General features: G+C 36.8%; 1 protein-coding gene across 1 annotated transcript in view; it reads right to left on the bottom strand.

Moving 5' to 3' along the window:
• Cdc73 (cell division cycle 73) overlaps positions 1 to 22,333 on the bottom strand; it is a 105,906-nt gene that overhangs the window by 79,875 nt on the left and 3,698 nt on the right. Inside the window, exons 3-7 of the mRNA XM_059280130.1 lie at positions 18,722 to 18,791; positions 12,944 to 13,006; positions 12,812 to 12,864; positions 8,257 to 8,345; positions 2,179 to 2,395 (exon numbers count right to left, since the gene is read on the bottom strand). Of these exons, the coding sequence (XP_059136113.1) occupies positions 2,179 to 2,395; positions 8,257 to 8,345; positions 12,812 to 12,864; positions 12,944 to 13,006; positions 18,722 to 18,791 (492 nt within the window). The remainder of the gene's footprint in view (positions 1 to 2,178; positions 2,396 to 8,256; positions 8,346 to 12,811; positions 12,865 to 12,943; positions 13,007 to 18,721; positions 18,792 to 22,333) is intronic.

Raw genomic sequence — 22,333 nt, 5'->3', positions numbered from 1 at the left:
ATAACAAAAAATGAAAAATGAAAGTTTATTCATAACCTCAAATTTCTTTATAATTCTAAGCTCTGGAAACGGTCCTTTTTATTTTTTAAATACGTGGATGTGGACACATGCACCACAGTGCAAGTGCAGAAATAAGAGAAAAACACGGTGGAGTCAGTTTTCTCCTTTCGTCTTTACAAAGGTTTTAGGGATCAAATGCAGGTTACCAGGCTTGCGTGGGTAGCACCGTTCGTTACTCCAGGACTATCTCACTGGCTCTAGAAAAATGGTTTCTTTTTTTCTAAATTAAAACAACTTTACTTATTATTATTGTGCATGCACACACACATGCATGATAGGAATGAGGGGACATGCCACACCCTGTGTGGAAGTCAGAGGACAACTTTGTGGAATTAGGTTTTTCTTTTCACCTTTACATGGCTTCTGGAGACTGAACTCGGGTTGCCAGGCTTGCATAACAAGGGCCTTTACCAGCTGAGCCACCTGTGTGCCCATGGAAAATGCTTCTTAAAATGTAAGACAAGTCAAATAGAAAATAAACATAAATCATTATTTCTTACACCCTTTTCTAGTTACTTTATTCCTACCAAAATGGGACAGTAAATTAAAAGCTCAAGTCCCAATATTATTCTACAATCAAAACTAGTCGGGGCAGGTGGCACATAGCTGTACTCCTAGGACTTAGGTGAACGCAGGCCTAAGGCACTAAGAAAAACCCTAAGCTCAGAAAGCCCAGAGAGTCTCAAAACATAAAGTCTATTTCTTTTTTTGTTTGTTTGTTTTTTGTTTTTGCGAGACAGGGTTTCTCTGTGTAGCTTTGCGCCTTTCGTGGAACTCACTTGGTAGCCCAGGCTGGCCTTGAACTCACAGAGATCCGCCTGGCTCTGCCTTCCGAGTGCTGGGATTAAAGGCGTGCGCCACCACCGCCCGGCCCATAAAGTCTATTTCAATGTTAAGGTCAGTTTCACAATAATCTCACACACCTCTTTAAATGTTTCTACCAAACCACCACTGTTAGCGCATCAATGGAGAATCAACAACTAAGAAAGTTTAGAGGAAAGCTCACAACACAGAGGAAAATATGCACATAGAACTGAACTGATGCAGAAAAACAATGAAATCTGGAAAATATCATCCTGAGTGAGGTAACCCAGACTCAGAAGGACAAACATGGTATGTACTCACTCATGGGTGGATACTAGATATAAAGCAAAGGACAATCAGACTGCAACTCACAGATCCACAGAGGCTACCTAGCAGGGGGGACCCTAGGATGACTGTGGCTTATAGTAAGTTTTGGTTTTACTCAATCACTGGGTAAGCTTTAGTGAAACATTTCACTATTAGGATAAGAATTTGTACCATATAAAGCTGATGAAAGAATATGCTGGCCATACTTTCAGGAGGGGAGGCTAAAATCTTTTTAGATTATGGATTAGCCTATAGAAAAATGTCTGCAGTAAATCAAACAGTGAAGGGGAAGATGAATAGGAATCTCACACAACTTAAGTAAAACATAGCTCTCTGAACAGATGAAGATAGGTTTCTTCTGTATCCCAGAATCTAATCAATATTTATATGTATAATTCGGCTATTATTTGGTTTAAAAGGGCTTACTGGGAAATGTTATCATTTTTACTATTTTCTACAGAGAAAATATTTTCCAATTTCAAATAACCCTGGACTTTTGAATTATAACCTGTTTTTATGTTCAAGTTATCTGTGTATTATTTCTCCTGCAGTTGTACATAAAATGTTTTTACATTCAAAAAAAGAAAGAACTGAACTAATGCATCTTTTTAAGAGCAATTGACATACTAAAGCATCTAGTATTAATTTTTTTATTAATGTATATATGGGTGTGTGTGTGTGTGTGTGTGTGTGTGTGTGTGTGTGTGTGTACACCTAAGCATGTGCAGGAGCTACAAGTACATGGAGATGAGAGGAAAACTGTGGAGTCCATTCTCTCCTTCTACCTTCACATGGGTTTGGCTGATCCTCAGATTGTCAGACTCTCAAATTCTTATCTTCCAAAATTTAAAGAGCATACATTTGTTCTGAACAGAAGTTTAAAAGAATTAGTCCTTGGCTGCACAAATATAAATAAAATGTAAAACCTATTAGTAAATTTTAAACAATCCTACAGCACTCCAAAGAATGAGTAAATATTTTAATTACCTTTCCTGTGCTCTGTAAGATGGTTGTTCTTGTTCTCCACACTCTTTCTCTGCTGACAATATCTCTGGTCACATCAACCTCAGCATCCACGAAACTCCTCTGTTTAAGGGCAGTTATATCATCATCTAGATCAGTCTTGATAGTAGATCTTTTCTTAGCCATAATTTTGGCTTTGATTGCAGCAATTTTTTCCACTGACATGGCTTCAGACAAAGACCTAAAAGTAATTTATTTTTTAAATTTCACAGCTAAGATTCCTTCAGTACAACATATATACTATTGCACTAAAATTGATAATTAAAAAAAAAAACACCCACTTCAAGTGACAATAAGCTTTTCTATAAAATGTGTACTTAATATTTTATAGTCACACAGGATTTTTACAAGTAATAATTCATAAAGATAATACTTGAAAAGCAAGTTAGTAATTTATTTTAATTTTAGTTTTATGAGTATAAGTGTTCTGCCTACATGTACGTCTATATGTCATTTCTATGCCTGGTGCCCAGGAAAACCAAAAGAGGGCATCAAATTCCCTGAAACTGAAGCTACAGCCAGTTGTAGACCATCTTGAGGGCGCTGAGAACCAAATCAGGGTCCTCTGGAAGAATGGCCAGTGCTCTTAACCACTGAACAATCCAGCCTTGAATTAGTAATTTCTTTAAATTAACATTAAAAAATTAAATAACAATAATAAAATTCTTTGCTCTTTTTAAATCTCCCACAAAAAAGCAGAACACGGGTGCTTTTGCTTGTATTCCCTGAGACTTTACCAGTGTATCTATACTCTCTACATATGAAAATTATACACAAGCACAGAGGTCATCCTGTAAAGGGGTCAAAAATTCATTCTGTTAAAAAGCTCAAAGCTTAGGTGTTTCCATGAAATGTATTTTAAGGTTTTAAAGCTACAGGGTTCATATACAACTGACTTCAGAATCCAAAGAGACTTTATATGCCACAATAATCCTTTTAATTTCTAGAAGACAAAACCATACCTAATTTAATTAAAACTTCATTATAAAGAACTTACAAAAAAAAACTGAAATAAACATATTTTGAACTCTTGTCTTCAATTTACTTGATTCTCAAATAAGCAAAAAGCAGTCTTTTTATTAAAAAAAAATTATTCATCAAGAATGACACAAATAAAAATTTTAGCATGCAATGAAAAAAAGAAAAGTAAATTTCTCAGTGCTTTCAATTTCCTGGAGTATTTCTCTTTGAGATTCAGGGGCAATAAATCAGTATTCCAGGGGCTAGCGAGATGGCTCAGAGGTTAAAAGCACTGGATGTTCCTGTAGAGGACCAGGGTTCAGTTCCCAGGACCCAAATGGTGGCTCACAACCATCCATAACTCCAGTTCCAGGGAATCGCGATACCTTCTTCTGACCTCTGTAAGTACCAGGCACGTGGTACACCGACATCCGTGTAGGCAAAATATTCTTACACATAAAAAATAAACTAAACCAATATAAAATTTGATTGAAGAAAAATCAGGAATTCTCAGTTTTCAAAACTATGTTGTTTTAAATATACTCATAACAGTCTTCATAAAAACTCTCTAATATGAACAGCAAAAATTGTCTAAAGTATAAAATACGTGGGGTTGGGGATTTAGCTCAGTGGTAGAGCGCTTAGGCAAGCACAAGGCCCTGGGTTCGGTCTCAGCTGGGGGAGGGGGGGAATAAAATACGTTAAGTTCAGTAGTACTTACAAAGTACAAAAAAAAAAAAAAGAAGACTCAATAAAAAATATATTTTAAAATTCTGGTCTCCCAGTAAGGGAACATCCCTTTATGGGACCACATGTGTAAACTACCCATTATGGTTTGCACTGAAAATGTTTTGTTTTTTATAATATAAAATTCGAAAAGTAATTCAACAGTGGTTGAGGACTGGTAATATAGTTCAGTGGTACAGTCTTAACCTAGCATGCATGAAGCCCTATATTTAACAAAGACTATAAAAAACAGAGCTGGGCCAGCAACCCAGTGGGTCAAGGGAACTCCACCAGCACAGGCAAGAGTCAAGGCCTTGCAGCAACAGCTAAAGATATAAGGAAAGAACATATGCTAGTCTGCCATCCGAAACTATCAGCATGGTGTCCAAACAAGGATGGTACAAAATATTTTTAAAAAATGACATCCCAACTCAATAATTAGGTTCTGGCTCATCAGTTTGGAGGGAATGTGGCTCCAGTATCATTGTAATGGGCACAAACATTTCCAAAGAAATTCCAAACAAGGTCCCTCCTGCACCCTGCTTTCCTGCTCAAATCTTAATTAGTATACAGTGAAAACCATGGGTGCAGATTAAATACTGTGATTTTTTTTGTAAGTGCTAATGTGTTTGAGGAACTCTCTGTAGTCCACCTACAAAAGACAGGTAAGTACAGTTCACAGAAGTCCTGTCCTTTCATTTGATTTATAATGTAACAGGGTACTATAAATGAATTACCAAAGGTAATTTATTTTCTACCTTTTTCTCCTTCTACTTTGCATTGATTTCTAGCTGTGAAATTAAAGCATCTCAGCATATTTTTAGATAAACTCAAATTGTTTTTCATTGCATTTGTTTTGGTGTGTACACAAACATGCACCACAATGTGTGAAAACCAGAGGACAAGTTGCAGGAGTAGGTTCTCTCTTCCCACCATGCAGGTATGGATATGGGTATGAAAGTCAGGTCACTGGTTGAGCTTGGCAGCATGGTCTTTACCAATGAGCAATCTGGATGGCTCTCAAGCTGACACTGGACTTTCAATGATCAGACTTCTATTTCTAGCTGAGATGAAGTGCCAGTGACTGGAATAACTCTCAACAACCAGAAAATGACTAGCTGAACTTCACAACATAATGGTTTACCAGATATTAGGAATTAAACACTAAATGGCAGTGATTCTCTGACAAATGACAAACGAATGAACTAACTCCTAAAACTTCCCTGGCTTACTGCCTTGAAAACTTCCAAAGTAGGTCCTAAGAAGAACCCAGGCAGAACTTAGTCAAGACCAATGTGTTTACATGGTACAGAATCGTTAAGAAAAGTGCTGAACAGGGGGTACTGCAGTAGAATGCTAACACGTGGGTTTAACAAAGGAACTACCTAAACCTGGAAACAACCACTACCCAATAAGTTTAAGTCGGTAATACAAAGCTGGTGTTCCCATCACCCAAAAATATACATGAGACATTAGGAAGTCTCCTTAAAACAATATTGCCTCTAAAGTAAGTGAGAATAATTACTGTAATTAATCTCTGTTTAATGTAAAGTCCCCAGGGGAAAAAAAAAAGAAAGAAAGTCATGCCTATGGTGAAGATTCTACAAGACTGGCTGGCTGAGTAATTAGAAATTCCTGGAGAGTTAGAATGTCACAAGTCCATAGTCAAATTGTGGGTCAGGAAAGAGATGCCCCCAAGAGAAAGAAACAGGAAACAGCTGTGTGGGCTGGTCAGTGCTCATGTGTATAAGTCACACTGCTCCTTCCTCACCAGATGCTTACAGACACTTAAGTTCAAAAGCAACTGGGTTATGTAACCATCAACTATAACCTCTGATACCATGAGAGAAAATAGATCTTCCTCTTTTACGTTTCTCAGTTAGTTATCACTAACAGTCTAACAGAGAAAATTGGTAGACAGGGTGATCACCTGACTATTCCATTCAGAAGCTTTGGGAACTGGTTTCTGGGAAGAATTTGTTAAGTTTGGAGAGATGGACTAGATAAGTCCTAGAATGCTATATAAGCAGTAGGCAGAGCTTAATTTTTTTTTTGTGGGGGGGGTGGGGGGGTAGTTGAGAGCTTAATTCTTGAGGGAACTCAGAAAACCAGAATGCTCTAAGACTGAGGCTGGCTAATAATGAGGATTCATATGACTCTATAAGGCCTTTCACAGAAACCATTTGTACTACAGTGTTGCAAAGAATCTGTCATATTTTGTCCATACTTTGAGTGGGGCCAAATTTACATGTAATAAATAGTAAGGCAGAGACAGCTCAGCATGGATACTGCTAGCTGGTTTTAGCCAGACTTACTACAATAAATATAAGCAAAAAGCCAGGGAAGTTCCAGAAAGTGCAGTGAGCCAGAAAATAAACTCATATAAAGTTAAGATACAGCAAAGTATAGCTGGTGAAGAGATTTGGGGCATTTTTTTAAGCCCAGTACTTTGCATCAGAACAGGAAAGATGGTTTTAGGGTACCTCAACAATTAGCCAGACCCTACACACTGCAAGCTAAAGGTATAAGGAGTTTACTTAACTAAGTTGAAAAACTACTTTGAGATTACCATGTTCCTCTAACTTGGGGCCTCATATGAAAATCCTTCCCCAGCTTCAGATATTTGGGAATTCAAAGAATACAACAGCTATGATTCTAAGGACCCCAGCCACTAGCAGTAGATCATATCATGACAGTTTTGCAGGCATTCAGAATGCAAAAGTTACAAGGTCATGGGAGTTTCCACTCAGATTTTAAAGGAAGACCTAAGAGGCTAGACAAATGGTTGGCAGGGCCTGAGACAATGCATAAAGCTATGTGAATAAACCTAGACACACAATACAGGCATGGAACATCTGCCACAATAACTTAAAGGCAAAGAGTAGAGCTGGCCTGAGCAAGAAGTAATGTGGACTATAATAAGTCAAGCCATAGGGATGAGGCTTTCCAAGCCCACTGGAGCACACATATCATATTATCACCTCATATGCCACTGATGGTGGAAATAAATTTACAGGACTTGACATTTGTCCTCTAGATTGCAGGCTTTACTTGGTCCCACTCCTCTCCATGCTTCATCTCTCCATTCTGTAATAATAATATTTATTCTACACTGTTGTATGCTGAAAGTATGAAACTTGTTACTAAAAATTTTTTAAATGATGATTTATTTTATGTATATGAGTGCTCTATCTGCATGTACGGCATTATTCGAGAAGAGGGCATCAAAATCTACTATAGATGGTTGTGAGCCACCATGTGGTTGCTGGGAAATGAACTCAAGACCTCTGGAAGAGCAGTCAGTGAGTGCTCTTATTTGCTGAGCCATCTCTCCAGCCCCAAAGGACTGGTTTTGTTGTTGTTGTTGTTGTTGTTGTTTCTGTTTTTGTTTTTTTGACACAGGGTTTCTCTGTGTAGTCATGGCTGTCCCAGAAATTCACTCTGTAGACCAGGATGGCCTTGAACTCAAAGAGAAGAGCCTGCTTCTGAGTCCGGAGTGCCAGGATTAAAGGTCTGCACCACCATCTCTTGGTGTTACTAAAATTTATAGACTCATAGCTAAGAGATTTCTACTTCAGGACTTTAAGCTGCACCCTCTGAAAAAATCTGGAACTGTTGATTTTTCAGGAACTATCAAAGACGGACTAAATACATTTTGCATTATGAGACAGACATGAGTCTTTGGGAGCCACAGATATATTAGTGTTTGAATAGGTGATGTGTTAAAGGCATGGTCCCCAGCAGATGGTGCTATTTTGGGAGTTTCTGAAAATTTTAAGAGATTAGACTTAGCAGAGAAGTGGTTCACTGGGGTTAAATCCTTGTGACTGTCATATCCCTGGTCCTTCTAGTTTCCATACACACACTCCACCCTCTGCCTCCTACCCCCCAATTTCTCCTATGTGCCATGAGGTGAGTAGCAACGCTTTCTACTATAAACTCCATTCTATACAATGATGCTCTGTCATCCCACACATGGGTCCAGGATTAGAACCATAGAACTTTAAACTGAAAGTGAACAAAAATAAATATTCTCTTCTATGTCTGTTCTCATATTTGACATACTGGTGAAAAATTCTAACACAGTAAGTAATCTAGAGTAGGTTCTTACAGTATAGGTTATAAACAAATCCATGCCATTTTTTCATGGGACTTGAGCACCTCTGGGTATTAATAACTATGGAGAGATCCTAGACCAACCCCAATAGATTCCAAGGGACAACTGCATTCTTCCAAACTTAGAGAACAGGGGAATACAATGAATAAAAAATGCAAATGTAAATTGTAACATCTAACCACCCCATTTTCCACATACCTTTACATAAAATCTGTACTACCTACTGAAGAAAACCTTACCTAATCTGTTCAGTCTGTACAATCCCTTCTTTATGGCCTTCCAAACGAGCTGCCAATCTCTCTTTGTCAAGACGTACACACTCTTCATCCTAAAAATAATCACTGGTTAGTAACATTTTAAGTTTTATTTAACTTTTACATGAACAAATCACTACACATAGCTTCTTGCCAAGATTACCAGAGTACAGTTCCATGTAATATTGTACTTAAATCAACTTTAAGACCTTTTACTTTCACAAAGACAACAGTGTATTTGGATCATGTGAGTCTGGAACTGATTTTTGAGGTTCCTTGACTTACAACAGGGCTACGTTCTAAGAAACCACATGTGATGGTTAGTTTTATGTCAATTTGACACAGGCTTGAGTCATCTAAGAGGAGGGAACCCCAAATGAGAAAATACCTCCATATGACTGGGCTGTAAACAAGCCTGAAGAGCATTGTCTTAATTAGCGATTGATGTGGGAAGGCCTAGACCACTATGAGTAGGGCCAATCCTGGGCTGGTGGTAATGGGTTCTATAAGAAAGCAGGCTGAGCAAGCCAGTAAGCAACACCCTCCAGGGGCTCTGCATCAGCTCCTGCCTCCAGGTTACTACCCTGTTTGAGTTCCTGTCCTATTTCCCTCAGTGATGGACTATGGATGTGGAAGCGAAAGCCAAAAAAAACCTGTTCCTCCCCAACTGCTTTTGGTTACAATGTTTCATCACAGCAACAGTATACCAAATAAAGATACCACAGTAAATTTAAAACATAATAAGCTAGAAATGTGTTTTACACATCTACCTACAAAATATCATAGCTTAGTGTTGTTTACTTGAACATATCCACTAGCCTCCATATAACGTGGACATCTCACATTTTATTGAAAATTGTACCGAAAGTAAAATAAATCTGTCTAAACATATGTGTTGCTTTTGCTTCATCAAAAAGCTTTAAAAAAAAAAAAAATCACCGGAAACCATCTGTAAGTTTACATTATGGTGCCCAGACATCTATTTCTAGGTGCTCTCCCAACCATTACTACTTTCTTTCAAAATAATAATAATAATAATAATAATAATAATAAGTTCATTCATTTAAAAATGTTTTTAAATTGATTTCTGTGTACTGGGTGTTCTGTCTACATGTGCACTATGTGTATGCGTGGTGCCTGCAGAAGAGATGGAATTATGGACGGTTGTGAATCCACTAGTGGATGCTGGGAACTGAACTTAGGTCTTCTGCACTTGTTCTTAACTGCTGAGCCATCTCTCCAGCCCCTATAGAGCCATTCTTCTTTAAAAAAAAAAAAAAAAAGATGTATTTATTACGTGTACAGTGTTCTGCCTGCATGTATCCCTACAGGCCAGAAGAGGGCATCAGATCTCATTACAGATGGTTGTGAGCCACCATGTGGTTGCTGGGAATTGAACTTTGACCTCTGGAAGAGCAGTCAATGCTCTTAACCACTGCGCCATCTCTCCAACCCTAGATCCATTCTTTAAAAAAAAAAAAAAAAAAAAAAAATCTAGCTTTTAAAGAAAGTCTTCATCAAAGTTAAATTTTTCATTTTGGATACCGATTTTTTTTTTTTAATCTGGTGCCACAGGTCCCAAACTCTACCAAATACAAGTCCAAACACTAGAAGAAAAACTTGAATAGCTTTCAAAAAAAAGTTCCTCGACACACTAAAATCTTCCTACAAAGTGCCCAACAGACTATTTCAAAATCTTATCTAGCAAGGGTGAGTGGTTCATGCCTATAATCCCAGCAGTCAGGGGGCTGAGGCAGAAGCATCAAGAGTTTAAAGACAATATTGGCTACAACTGTGAGCTTGAGGTCAACCTGGGCAATATGATTTCTAACTTATATTAGAAAGCCATGTGAAATTTAGTTTGAAAGATATGTGGCTGATTAAGAAAAAACCCAATGAAGTGACACCTATCTAGGTCAAAGTTTATATTCAACAAATAAAAAACAAGGAACAGGTCAATGAGTAAGACTGTATGAAACTATACACAACACATTATCATACTTAAGACATCAAAGGAGAAATAATATTAGGCTCCAATCCACACTCTACTAGTTTTCTACCATGTAAACATGTGAAAACAGACACATCAGCAAAGATATTTTAACAAATGCACTTAATTTTTATCATTTGTAAGGAAGTTATATCCATGATGGTCAGGGTCCTCAAGAAACTAGTAATTTTAGAAATACAAACTAGTTTTAATCAAATCAGAAATCCTGACCAAGTTTTCTTTTGCCTCCCATGGTGTCTTAAAAAAATTCAATTTGTTGAACTACCTACTAATACAAATGCTTATTTGTAGCTTATATATGACAAACAGAGAAAATATAATGCTGCTTCCTTTGGATGTTTCAAGTTACTGGTAGCTTTGGCATTTAGCTTTCCCGGGTGTTGAATTTTTTTTTTTTTTCAAATAATTACATTGGGATGCTTTCATATTTCCAAGTAAATGATGACTCTAAATGCACTCACTGTTTTAATAGTGGCAGAGTTTTCTTTTATCCAGGAGGAAATGGAGAAACTTTCAGTTTTACTGCCACAAAATTCACACACATTATAGCAGTATGGCTTAGCAGCCAGACTGCCTTGGTTCTAATTTTGGTTCTACAAAATCTCAGTAAGTCACTTTAGTGTGGAACCTATCTACTCACTGATATTGAGTCTAGGGCTACCAAATTCAAAGGATGGTAGTAAAGAGTACATTACTTAATATACCTAATGCATTTAAAATATCATCTTGTATAGAACGGTAACAAAGGATTAGTTATTAGTACTTAAAAAGTATGAGGTTCCTGTCTCAGAAATAACTAAAATTATACTGTTTTAGATCAGATTGTTAATGACTCCACTGTATACACTTGCCGACCAACGTTATCCTAGTCACATTCTTCATCCTTACTAGTAGATGCTTGGCCATTTATATAGCAGAATATAATTTAAAGAATGTATATATATTCTAAAATAAAAAGATATATGGTTTCTAGTATTGTTAACACTTGTGAAGAAGACAAGTGCTAATTCTTTACTATAAATTGATACATGATCTATTTAAATATTTGCTGGATTTTAAGTTTCTAGTAAATTGTTCTCTATGTCCAGAGGTTTTCTATGCATACAAATAATATGGAGCTTGCTACAAATTTATGTAAGTCATTAATATGTATCCTGAAGATATCTTACTCAGAATACTAACTGGTCTACTAATGGTAATAGCAATTTTTCAACTGTCCAAAAGTACACATCATGAGTAATATTATCTTCTGAAATATACATAAACTATGGCATGGCTCCATCTAGTTAGTTAACTTTGGTATTACTTTACATTGTCACTTTTTGGTGCTGAGAACACATCTTCCTTAGCTATCTTCAAAACACAATATAGTTAATTAGTTAAAACCATTATACAATAGACACTCTAAAAGTAATTCTATTTGTTCTCTATTTCCAATAAATGTTATGGTGAGAATCTAAAAATAACTTCGAAAGACTCGGGTATGGAGGAGATGGCTGCTGTCTAACAGGCTTTGGAGAGGCAGCTGGATTCTAAGGGTCCTACTGTACAGCTCTAATGCGCTGTGAACCCACAGCTCCAGGGACCCTTAGGAATGGGGCCTGACCGAAAGGAGCACAGGGTGTGCTCTGAAATGTTAATCTTGTTCCACACCTTCCTTCTCTGTTTCTCTTTGCAGTTAGAGAAACATGGTGGGCGATTTCCATCCACCATGCTCTTATGCCATATGCCTTCTAGCATAGGTCCAAAGACAGTGCGGCCAGGCAACCATAAGCTGAAATCAGGAGCCAAAGCAAACCTTTCTTTACGCAGTTTCCCTTGGGAATTTGTCACTCACTAAAACACTAGAAATCTAGAATCTGTGTCAATATTTTGGTGAATTAACAGTTAAGTACTTCACATTTTACAACTCTGAAAAGAAAAGCATATCCCCAAACTACTTTATTCTAGAAGTCAGAGAACCAATTCTGGCTCCCACCATCTTACAGTTTTATTAGAACAGCCACATCTATCAATTTATGTGTGATTTACACGTTTCCCCACTACAGTAACAGAGACTAGAAAGATGGAGGAACACCAACATGGCAGCGCAGCAATCAAGACTGCAGGGCCCTGAAACCCAAAATAATAGTTTCTTACCCTAGGTCTAGGACATTGTTTTCATCAAATAAGGCAAAGAACAGCAAAGAAAAAAAATGGCATATCCACCACAGAGCTTAATGCAGTAACGCAAGTCACCTATTGATCTATTTCTCAGTGGAAGAAAAGCTGCTAGAATTACTATGAAGAATTTTGGTTTGGGTTTTTGTTTTTCAAGACAGGGTTTCTCTGTGTAACCCTGGCTTGTCCTGGAACTCTATGTGTAGACCAGGCTGGCCTTCAACTCACAGAGAGCCACCTGCCTCTGTGTCCCAAGTGCTAGGATTAAAGGCGTGCACTACCACTGCCCAGTCTATGAAGAATTCTTATTTCTACACAATTCCAAATTCAGTACAAAACAAATTACTTTAAAAATAAGAGTTCTATTACCTCAATTCGTGGTTTCTTTGCTTCTGCTAAAACTTCATCTGCAGCCCTTTTGACTATAAGAAAAAAAGAAGCCAGTAAGTGTGCACTTTAGGAAAGGGGAGTTTAAAGGTCAAAGATAAAGACATGGTGTACCTTGAGTGGACCGCTGAAGACCTATTTCCAGGGGGGCACTCCTATCTATGCTTGCTGATGTTGCTGAAAACGGAAAAGAAAAATCATATAAGCAGACCAACATTTGAGCATTTATTTTGGATGTTATTCCAGGGGAAATATTCAAGCTTTATTTTATTTCTTATATCCATAGGAGGATTTCCCTAGGTAAAATGATTTCAAAAAGCAGCCCTACAAAAGTATTTTATTAACAAGATGATTCTGCATTTGAACATCTGTGAAAGAACCAATGATTTTTAACAATTTAGCTTACAAACTAGTGAGATGCTAGTTACTAAAGTTAATTGGTCAGTTCAGATTATACTCCCCTATAACAAACACACATTTAGTGAGTATGCTTCCCCCAAATACTTAAAAAAGGACACTATCATATTAACATGCAAATTTTAGTTATTCACAATTGGTAAGACACTTCCAACTATCCTTCAAATTATTTTGAGTGGCTCAAAATAAAACTACTAAAAAAAAAAAAAAAAAAAAAAAAAAAAGAAGAGTACCTGGCCCCTTCCACCAAGTTGCTACTCCCCTATATAACTAGTTATTGTCTTATATAACCACCTACAAATACAAGAAATACAAATACTGTATTGTACCTTTGTGCACAAAGGCGGCATAATACACAGAATATTCTAAAACTTGTTTCCCATTTTAAAAAGACACCCTTTAAATACCAGTATATAGGGTAGTTCCCTAACTTCTTTTTCATTTTACAGCTATGGGGTATCCTGTTGTATGGAATAATTATAATTCATTTGACTGGTGTTCTATGAGTAGGCAGCTCAATTCTAAGTAGTTTGTTATTACAAACAATAGCATGAAGAAACTTCACATGTATGCTACTTTTTACATTTTTAATACATAGCTCTAGGACAGTTCCAAATGTAGGAGTTCTATTTCATCTGAAATGAACTGTCAACAACTTCAGGAAGATTATAAAGTAACACAACCAATGATGCCAAATGCTCTCTTCCAGCCTCACCAGAGTTCACTGACAAACAGCAAAATTTAAAATCTTATCTTTGTATCCTTTAAATTTGCAATTTATTATAAAGTAAATCATATCTACAAGTTATTTATCATCTTTTCTGTTAATTATATGTTGATTATAACTATTCAAGTTGTTGGTCTTTTGTATGTCTATTTACAATGTCACACTTCATGTGCTAACTAGTATAACTGATTCTATAGTAGTTGAAACATTTTCCAGTATATCAGGCCTTCTGTTTTTTCTCTTTGTTTGTTTTCAAGACAGGGTTTCTTTGTATAACCCTGGCTGTCCTGTAACTAGCTCTGTAGACCAGGTTAGCCTAGAATTCACCAAAATCCACCAGCCTCTGCCTCCCAAGTGCTAAGATTAAAAGTGTTCACCACCACTACCGGGTTGTTTTTAATGATACAGAACTTTTTTTATTTTTATCAAATATTAACTGATAATCCTACCTTCTTCCATTGCTCTGACATGTCTTCATTTAAATGTTAAATTGATGTGTGTATTTCTGGAGTCAGATGCACTATCATCGTACTATACGGCCAGTCTTGCATTTGTATTTCTTATCTAACACATGAAAGTTGTTTTATTAATGTATTTACTCATTCTCAGTTTTTAAATCATTAGGTCTTTAAGTTCTACACTCCAGAATGATTAGTCTGTTCTCATTGCTTTTCCTCAAATTGTTAAGATAGTTATTTTTACCAAGTGAAATTTAAATTTATGTAGTTCTATTGTTCAAGAAAAGTTGTCTTTTGTTGAGATCATGCTTTTAAATGTGTAGTTCATGTTAACAGTTAATGTCTTTAAGCTATTAAATACAATGCTATCTTAACTACTTTCAACTTTTTCATTGAACTAGTAACATGTTTTAAAACTATAAAAAAAAATACATTTGAGAACTAAATTTGTCCTATAGAAAACACAAGAAATGATGTGAATAAACAACTCATTGAGACTCTCCCAAAGTAAAGAGATTTACCAGGTGCATCTGAGACACTTAGTAAAACTGAAAAATCCTACACTCCCTTCAATACATTTTTTTTTTTAGGAGAAAAGCCTAAGAAGAAAAAAATATATTTTTTTAAATAGGTATACCATGATTCTCATGCTCCAAATAATTAAATTTGTTTTGATTTAAAACAGACAAAAATAAAAAGCCTATTTTTGATCTTTCCATCTCAACTGCCTTTGCAGGAATGGAATTCCTCCTCATTCCTCGTTTACCTTGTATGAAAGTAACAAGACTTTACATTCTATACAATGCCCAGCATAATTCAATTTAAAAATAAGCATGGAGGGCCAGTGAGCTGACTCATCAGGTACAGCCAGCCATGCCATACAAACCAGCAATCTGAATTGGATTCTTGAAAGCTACATAAAGGTAGAAGAAGAGAACTGACTCAAAGTTATTCTCTGACCTCCACATACAAGCTGTGGCGCACACACACACACACACACACACACACACACACACACACAATCTGGGAAAAGAAATTGTAAAAAGTTACACATTTGCAGAATGAAAATCACACAAGAAAACAGTCCTAGAGGTCTTCCATTATGCACTCTCTACCCATACCAACACTACAGCTTAAAAACATGTGGCAGAATGTTTAACATAACTGCTATTAATGGCTTAATGATAACAATAAATTCCATCCTAGGGAAGGTGAGATCTATTATGTTTCTATAATACTAAATTTATGTATATGCTACAAAAAAATTATTCGTTCATTCAATTACTATATGCTGCTGTTCTACACTTTTTAATTAGTAAAATAAGACAACCGAAACAACTGTTCCTTTAAGGTTCACTCTCTAGTAAACAATATCCAAGTAAGTAATAAATATAATTTTAGATAATAAATATGGTATTTGTTTAGAAAATAAATAGGATGATTACATATAGAAAGACATGAGGGTGGATGTTATTTCGTATTTTAGAATGGAGAGATGTCTTCACTGACAGAACAATCCTTGGAAGACTATTTGAGCATCATGGAAGATGACAGCCCAGTAACAACACAGACAATTGAAGACAGAAAGAAATGCAAACGCAGAGGCTCTGAGATTAACTAAACCAACTGAAAGATCAATACACGGGCTGCTTTGGTAAAGGAAGAATGATGGAAGATGAACTCAGAGATTTAGACAGAAACACGGTCATGGAGTTCACACGGTAAGAAGTATGAGCTTTATCCTAAGTGTAATGGAACCCGCAAATGGTCTTGAGTAGACAAATGGCACAATTAAATATACATGCTTTTTCAAAAACAAATCTTGTTAGATATAGAATAAGCTGTAGCAAATAAAGAGTAAGAACATATGAGAAGGTTTTAGCATAAAGAGAAGTGGGACAGGGTTGGAGTAGAGTGGAAAACTGTCACGGTTTTCAAGGGAGAGAAAAGGACTTAAAAATGGTGTGAATATGTCAGAAAATCATTTCACTGGGGTTTAAGGCCTAAGTCATTGCATGAAGTTACATAAGGTACCATCCCTTCTTTCTAAGATGAGAAGAACAGACTCACTTTTGTTTCATGTGGGTGGAGATGGGAAGGAGTAAATTGGGCACTCTATTTTGAACATGCTCAATTTCAGAAGCATGTTAAACATTTAAAGGAAGATGACAACAGTAAATTTATAAATATGAAGCAGAATCACTGGGAGATGTATGCAACTGACTCTTGAACATGGGGGTTGGGGCACTGATACTCTCATCAAGTTGAAAGCTCACATATAAATTTGATTTCTCAAAAACCTGCTCAAAAGAATTAATGCATTGCTGTTTACCAGAAGCTACTTAACAATAACATAGGCAGTAACCCGTATTTTTGATGTATGTATCATATAGTGCACACATAATATATGATGGAAAAAATATCCAAGAACTGCAAGAAATCACTTTTTACAATAACATACAACATTCTGAAGAGGTAATCTCATTACAAGAGTACATGACGTTTTAAGCAGATACCTATGCTGCCTGAGCTCACTAGAACTGTCAGAAGAAATCATTATAAAGCTGTAACATACTACCCTTGATTTTATACAGTTATGACTTAATAATGCATCTTATGTTTGTTTACATTTCTCTCAACAGTGAATGGTATCAATATGGTATAGAAATACTATGTGACAGTTCTGATAAGTTTTAATTGTGTATGATAGACTTTTGAATTATAAATGAGTAGATAATTTATATATTTATTACATACCTTTTTGTCATTGTACTTTTTAACTTATTTTTAAGTTAGTATATAACATAATAATATACTTTTCATAATTTTTTTTGTGATGGCTAATGTTTTTTCAAAACAGTCACAAATCTTAAAAAAAAAATCCTCACTACATATTAGTGGACTTGTACTTATCATACCCATGTTGTTCAAAGGCCAACTACATTTGGAATTCGGCAATATGAATAGGATATTTACAACATAAAACTTGGAAGGGGTCACCTAGAGATTTTAGAGTTACAAGAGAAAAAGAGCCATAAAAAACTTCCTAGCTAGTTTTATGTCAACTTGGCACAAGCTATGTGGAAAAGGAAACCTCAAAGGAGAAAATGGCTCTGTAAGATTATCTGTAGAAAAGCCTGTGGGGCATTTTCTTGACTGATGACTGATAGGGGTGGAGGGCAACTCACTGTGGGTGATATCAACCTTAGGCACCACGATGGTCCTGGAGGCCGTAAGAAAGCAGGTTGAGCAAGCAATGAGGAACAAGCCACTTAGCAGCAGTCCTCTACTCCTCCAGAGCCTCTGTATCAGTTCCTACCCTGACTTCCCTGGATGATGGAGTACGAGCTATAGGACGAAATAAACGCTTTCCTTCCCAAAGTGATTTTGGTCATGGTGTTTCATCACAGCAATAAAAAACCTAAGACAACTTAGGCACAGAAGTGACAAAAATACTCTGAAAAGTAAACAATGAACAGAAAGAATATCCAAAGTCTAGGGTCCCAAAATGCCAAGTGAAGGACTTCAAAGAAGCACTCTCCAACAGTATCAAATCTTCACAGGTAAAGGGGGAAAAGGAAACAAAGGATGTGGCAACTCTCAAGTTTCTCTGACTTGAACGGGATGGTGAGGATGAAAGCTAGGCTGGAGGAACCTGGAGCAGGCAAAGGGGAAGCAGTGATATTATGTCAATTCTTTTTTTATAGTAATAAAAAGAAAACAGTGATAAATAGAAATGTGGAATCAGCCAGGTGGTGGTGGCGCACACCTTTAGTCCCAGCACTCAGGAAGCAGACAGGTGAATAGAGCTCTGTGAGCTCAAGGCCAGCCTGGTCTAAAGAATTAGCTCCAGGACAGCCAGGACTACATAGAGAGACCCTGTCTCCAAAAGAGAGAGAGAAATGTGGAATCAAAAAATAATTTTTAAAGAATAGATATTTGTACATGTATTCTAAAAGGTATGATTCAGAAGGAGAAAACAGTAAAGCAAGACAGAAATAATAATTTACAGATGGAGAAAACAGTAAAGCAAGACAGAAATAATAATTTACAGAGACAAAAGTCTTTGACACTATGAACAGAACCCTCATGCAAGGGTGGAGAGACAGCCTAACAACAGACAAAGCTGTGCAGCTGCAGGGAGAAGCACACAGACAGCTTCAGGTAAGGTATTTAGTGGAAATACAAACCTCCCACTTCATCTGATTTCAAAGGGAAGATTTGGGGGGAAAAAAAAACAAAAAAAAAAAAACAATGTTTAAAAGTGGGAGCAATTTGAAAACTACTCACATGCTTCCCCATTGAGATATCCAAGTAGATCTTTTCGGTCAGGTCTTCTAACCACAGGAATATTTTCGGTCTGAAGCCAAAATTTTAAATTAGATATTGAATGGAAGCAACTATGAAACTTGATAAATATCATGTAATCTCTGAATTTATCTAACAATCCTTAGTAGCATGTATTTAAAGTCACATTTGTTTAAAAAAAAGCTAAAAATTATCTAAAATTCTTGAAAATTTCTCAAATGTTAATTTTCAGTAATTTTACTTTGGAAACTTCAGAAAGATAGATTCAAGACACTTGTTTGAAGGTAAGTAATAATTTTATCTTTTCTCCAAGTATCAATCTCAGGCTTTCTCAACCCTCGACTTCACCTTTTTTTTGGTTTGTTTGGAGACAGGGTTTCTCTGTGTAACCCTGGCTGTCCCAGAACTTACTCTGTAGACCAGGCTGGCCTCGAACTCACAGAGATCCCCCTGCTTCTACCATCTAAGTGCTGGGAATGAAGGCGTGCACCACCACCGCCAAGCTGTTACTTAATTCTGAATGGCACTCAGGATGTTATGCACATACAGGGACACTACCTTTTCAGTCCCAATGTTGACTCACTTTATACTTTGTCTGTAGTGCTTTTTCCCCACACACAGACCAAACCTCTTCGAACTATTCAACTGAAACTCTTCCAAGTGAACTACATAAACCACTAAATACGAATTTTGATAATTAACAAGTACATGAGAAAAAATGAACTCTAAGAAAACGTTAACTGTAGTAGTTTACCACCTTAGAGCCATGTGAGGAGCTGCAATAAGAAGTTGGCTCAGCAGCTAGAGCACTGGCTGCTCCTGCAGAGAAGCAGAGTTTAACTCCCAGCACTTCAGTCAGGTGGCTCACAACCACCTGTAACTCCAGTTCGGGGAAAGGCTTGGATTCCCCTGGCCGCATCTGGTACCTGAACTCATGTACTCATGTGTACTTAAGATACAACACAGCCGCATAAGTAAAAATAGCACCTCTTTTTAAAAGATGCTTAAAACAAATAAAATGTACACTCAGGCATGAAGTCATCTTTGGGCCAATGAATTTTGCCATTACCAAAATTTTCCTTTATCATTTTTCTAATGTAAACAGAGTGAAAGAAAAACTAGTTGCCAAGGAATTGAATAGATTAAAACCTTTGTCAACTATTATAAACAACAATGACGTAATAAGAACCCTTAGTATTACTAGCCAATTACCTCACAATGACCACTATATGTCACAACACCCAGTACTTGCACATACTTTTTTCTGACTTAGCTCAACAAATAAATCACTGAATTTTTTTTAAAAGGTCAGGCTGAATTTTAGTTTTTCCTTATGAGTATATATACAAGTTTAAAAACCTACAAGTATTTCTGTCATTGTCATTTTTTAATCAGCCTACACGGATTATTACACAATCTCAGAGTCTGCTAAGATATTTCAGAATCCCTTCAAGTGTGGCGCACATTGAAGCCATCTAAGAAACTGCAGGTCTGCTGACACTAGAGGCCCCAGGGGTCAGGAGCACCTACCTACTCCAGGAAGAGTTGGTGTGCAGCAACCAGCAAGAACATGGCAACTGAAAAAGCAACCTCTACTCTGCACGACTATAGAAGGTTACATGTCTGCCCCCTTGGAAAATTCTTAAGAAAAACAAATGTCACATCTTACAGGACTTGGAAATCCTTGGGTCCACAGTAACAATGGTAGCTGTTATGAACTATAACCACTCTACAAGAATATAATCTTTAAATCTCTAAGTACTTCAATTATTTAACAAACAATTCTAATTGCTTGATTCAGTTTTGGTTTTTTTGTCTGCTTATTTTTTTGGGTTTTTTTTTTTTTTTTTTTTTTTTTTTGAGATATAGTTTCTCTGTGGAACAGTCCTGGTTGTCCTGGAACTCGATTTGCAGACCAGGCTGGCCTCAAACTCAGAGATCCACCTGCCTTTGCTTCCCAAGTGCTGGGATTAAAGGCATGTACCACCACCACCCAGTGCTTGATTCAGTTTTTATTTAAAGATCTAATAAAGAACAATGTAATGGCCAATTGCTAATATTTTCCCTACTACTTAACAATTTTAAGATTTTTTAAAAATTATTTAACACTGAATGTTTCTTGCTCAGAAAAGCAGTCCTACTGAATACTGAAGCCCATTCAGTGATGAATCCTTTCTCAGCTAGTCCAAATAACAAGTTTCTATTCCGAAACCTCAACTCTCACTGCTTTGAAGGCAAGGCTACAAAGCAGATCTCCCACAACATAATGCAACCCAGCAGCAGTGTCAGATACAAAGAGTGGCTCCACTGAAGGCAGGCAGGCACAACGATGGTGCCTACGAAGAGTCTGTCTTAAGAATTTTAAGACATGAAAGTACTATTTTAAGTTAACACAATGCAGTAAAGTATGTACTCATAAGTTAACACAACATTTAGAATGGATATTTGAATATATCAGCATCTCCAACCCTACCAAGGGATCTGATAAGGCCCTCACTTTCAATAAAAGCTAAAAGGCTGGGGTATCTCTAGAAGAGTATTTGCCAGTATGCATGAAGCCCTAGGTTCAATGCCCAACACCATAGAAATAAGGCATGATTCTACACACATCTAATCTAAGCACTGAGGTAGAAAAGCAAGAGAATCAGAAGTTGAAGGTCATTCTCTACTACATAGGTGCTGAAGGCCAGCCTGGGCTACATGAAACCGGTGTTCCTCCAGCGCCCAAAAAGAGTATCTGGGGAACCATCTTATTTGGACATTTATGGCAATTTGCAATGTCAAATTCAAATAAATCTGAATCCTATTTACTTATCTGTTTTTAAAAGTCTCTTGCCTTTGGAAGAACCCCACCATAACAATCTCTGTAAAATGAAGCATTTTTAATTATTTCTAATGATTTTCTCTCAATAATGGATTTTCAAACACTGAAAAAGCAGACAAAATTGAAAAACAATACATCTGTCACTAAAGTACCAAAATAACTACGCTGTTTAAAATTCTAAAAGTATCTGCTCATGTTAGATTTATTTGAGAATTTCATACTGGAGTACTGAATGTACATCATTTTTACCCCTCCCTGCCCTCTATTACGTTTATACTAAGAAAAGTTTTCTTGAAATTAAACTGTAGTTCTGAATTATCAGAGTTCTTCCACCAGTTTACACATTTTTGAAACATCTATGCTTTTAAAACTTCTACTGTTATGCTGGGCAATGGTGGAACACGCCTTTAATCCCAGCACTCAGGAGGCAGAAGCAGACAGATCTCTGTGAGTTCAAAGACCAGAATGGTCTACATAGAAAGTTCCCAGACAGGGCCGGGCGGTGGTGGCGCACGCCTTTAATCCCAGCACTCGGGAGGCAGAGCCAAGCGGATCTCTGTGAGTTCGAGGCCAGCCTGGACTACCAAGTGAGTTCCAGGAAAGGTGCAAAGCTACACAGAGAAACCCTGTCTCGAAAAACCAAAAAAAAAAAAAAAAAGAAAGTTCCCAGACAGCCAGGAATATGCACAGAAACTCTGTCTCTAAAAACAAACAAACTGTCTACTGTTATAAACATTACCTACATTTTACATGAATAATGAATTGTCAAC

Source organism: Peromyscus eremicus, chromosome 15, assembly GCF_949786415.1.
Source record: "Peromyscus eremicus chromosome 15, PerEre_H2_v1, whole genome shotgun sequence".
In the NCBI taxonomy this organism is placed as follows: Eukaryota; Metazoa; Chordata; class Mammalia; order Rodentia; family Cricetidae; genus Peromyscus; species Peromyscus eremicus.
This window is presented reverse-complemented; position numbering and strand designations above follow the sequence as displayed.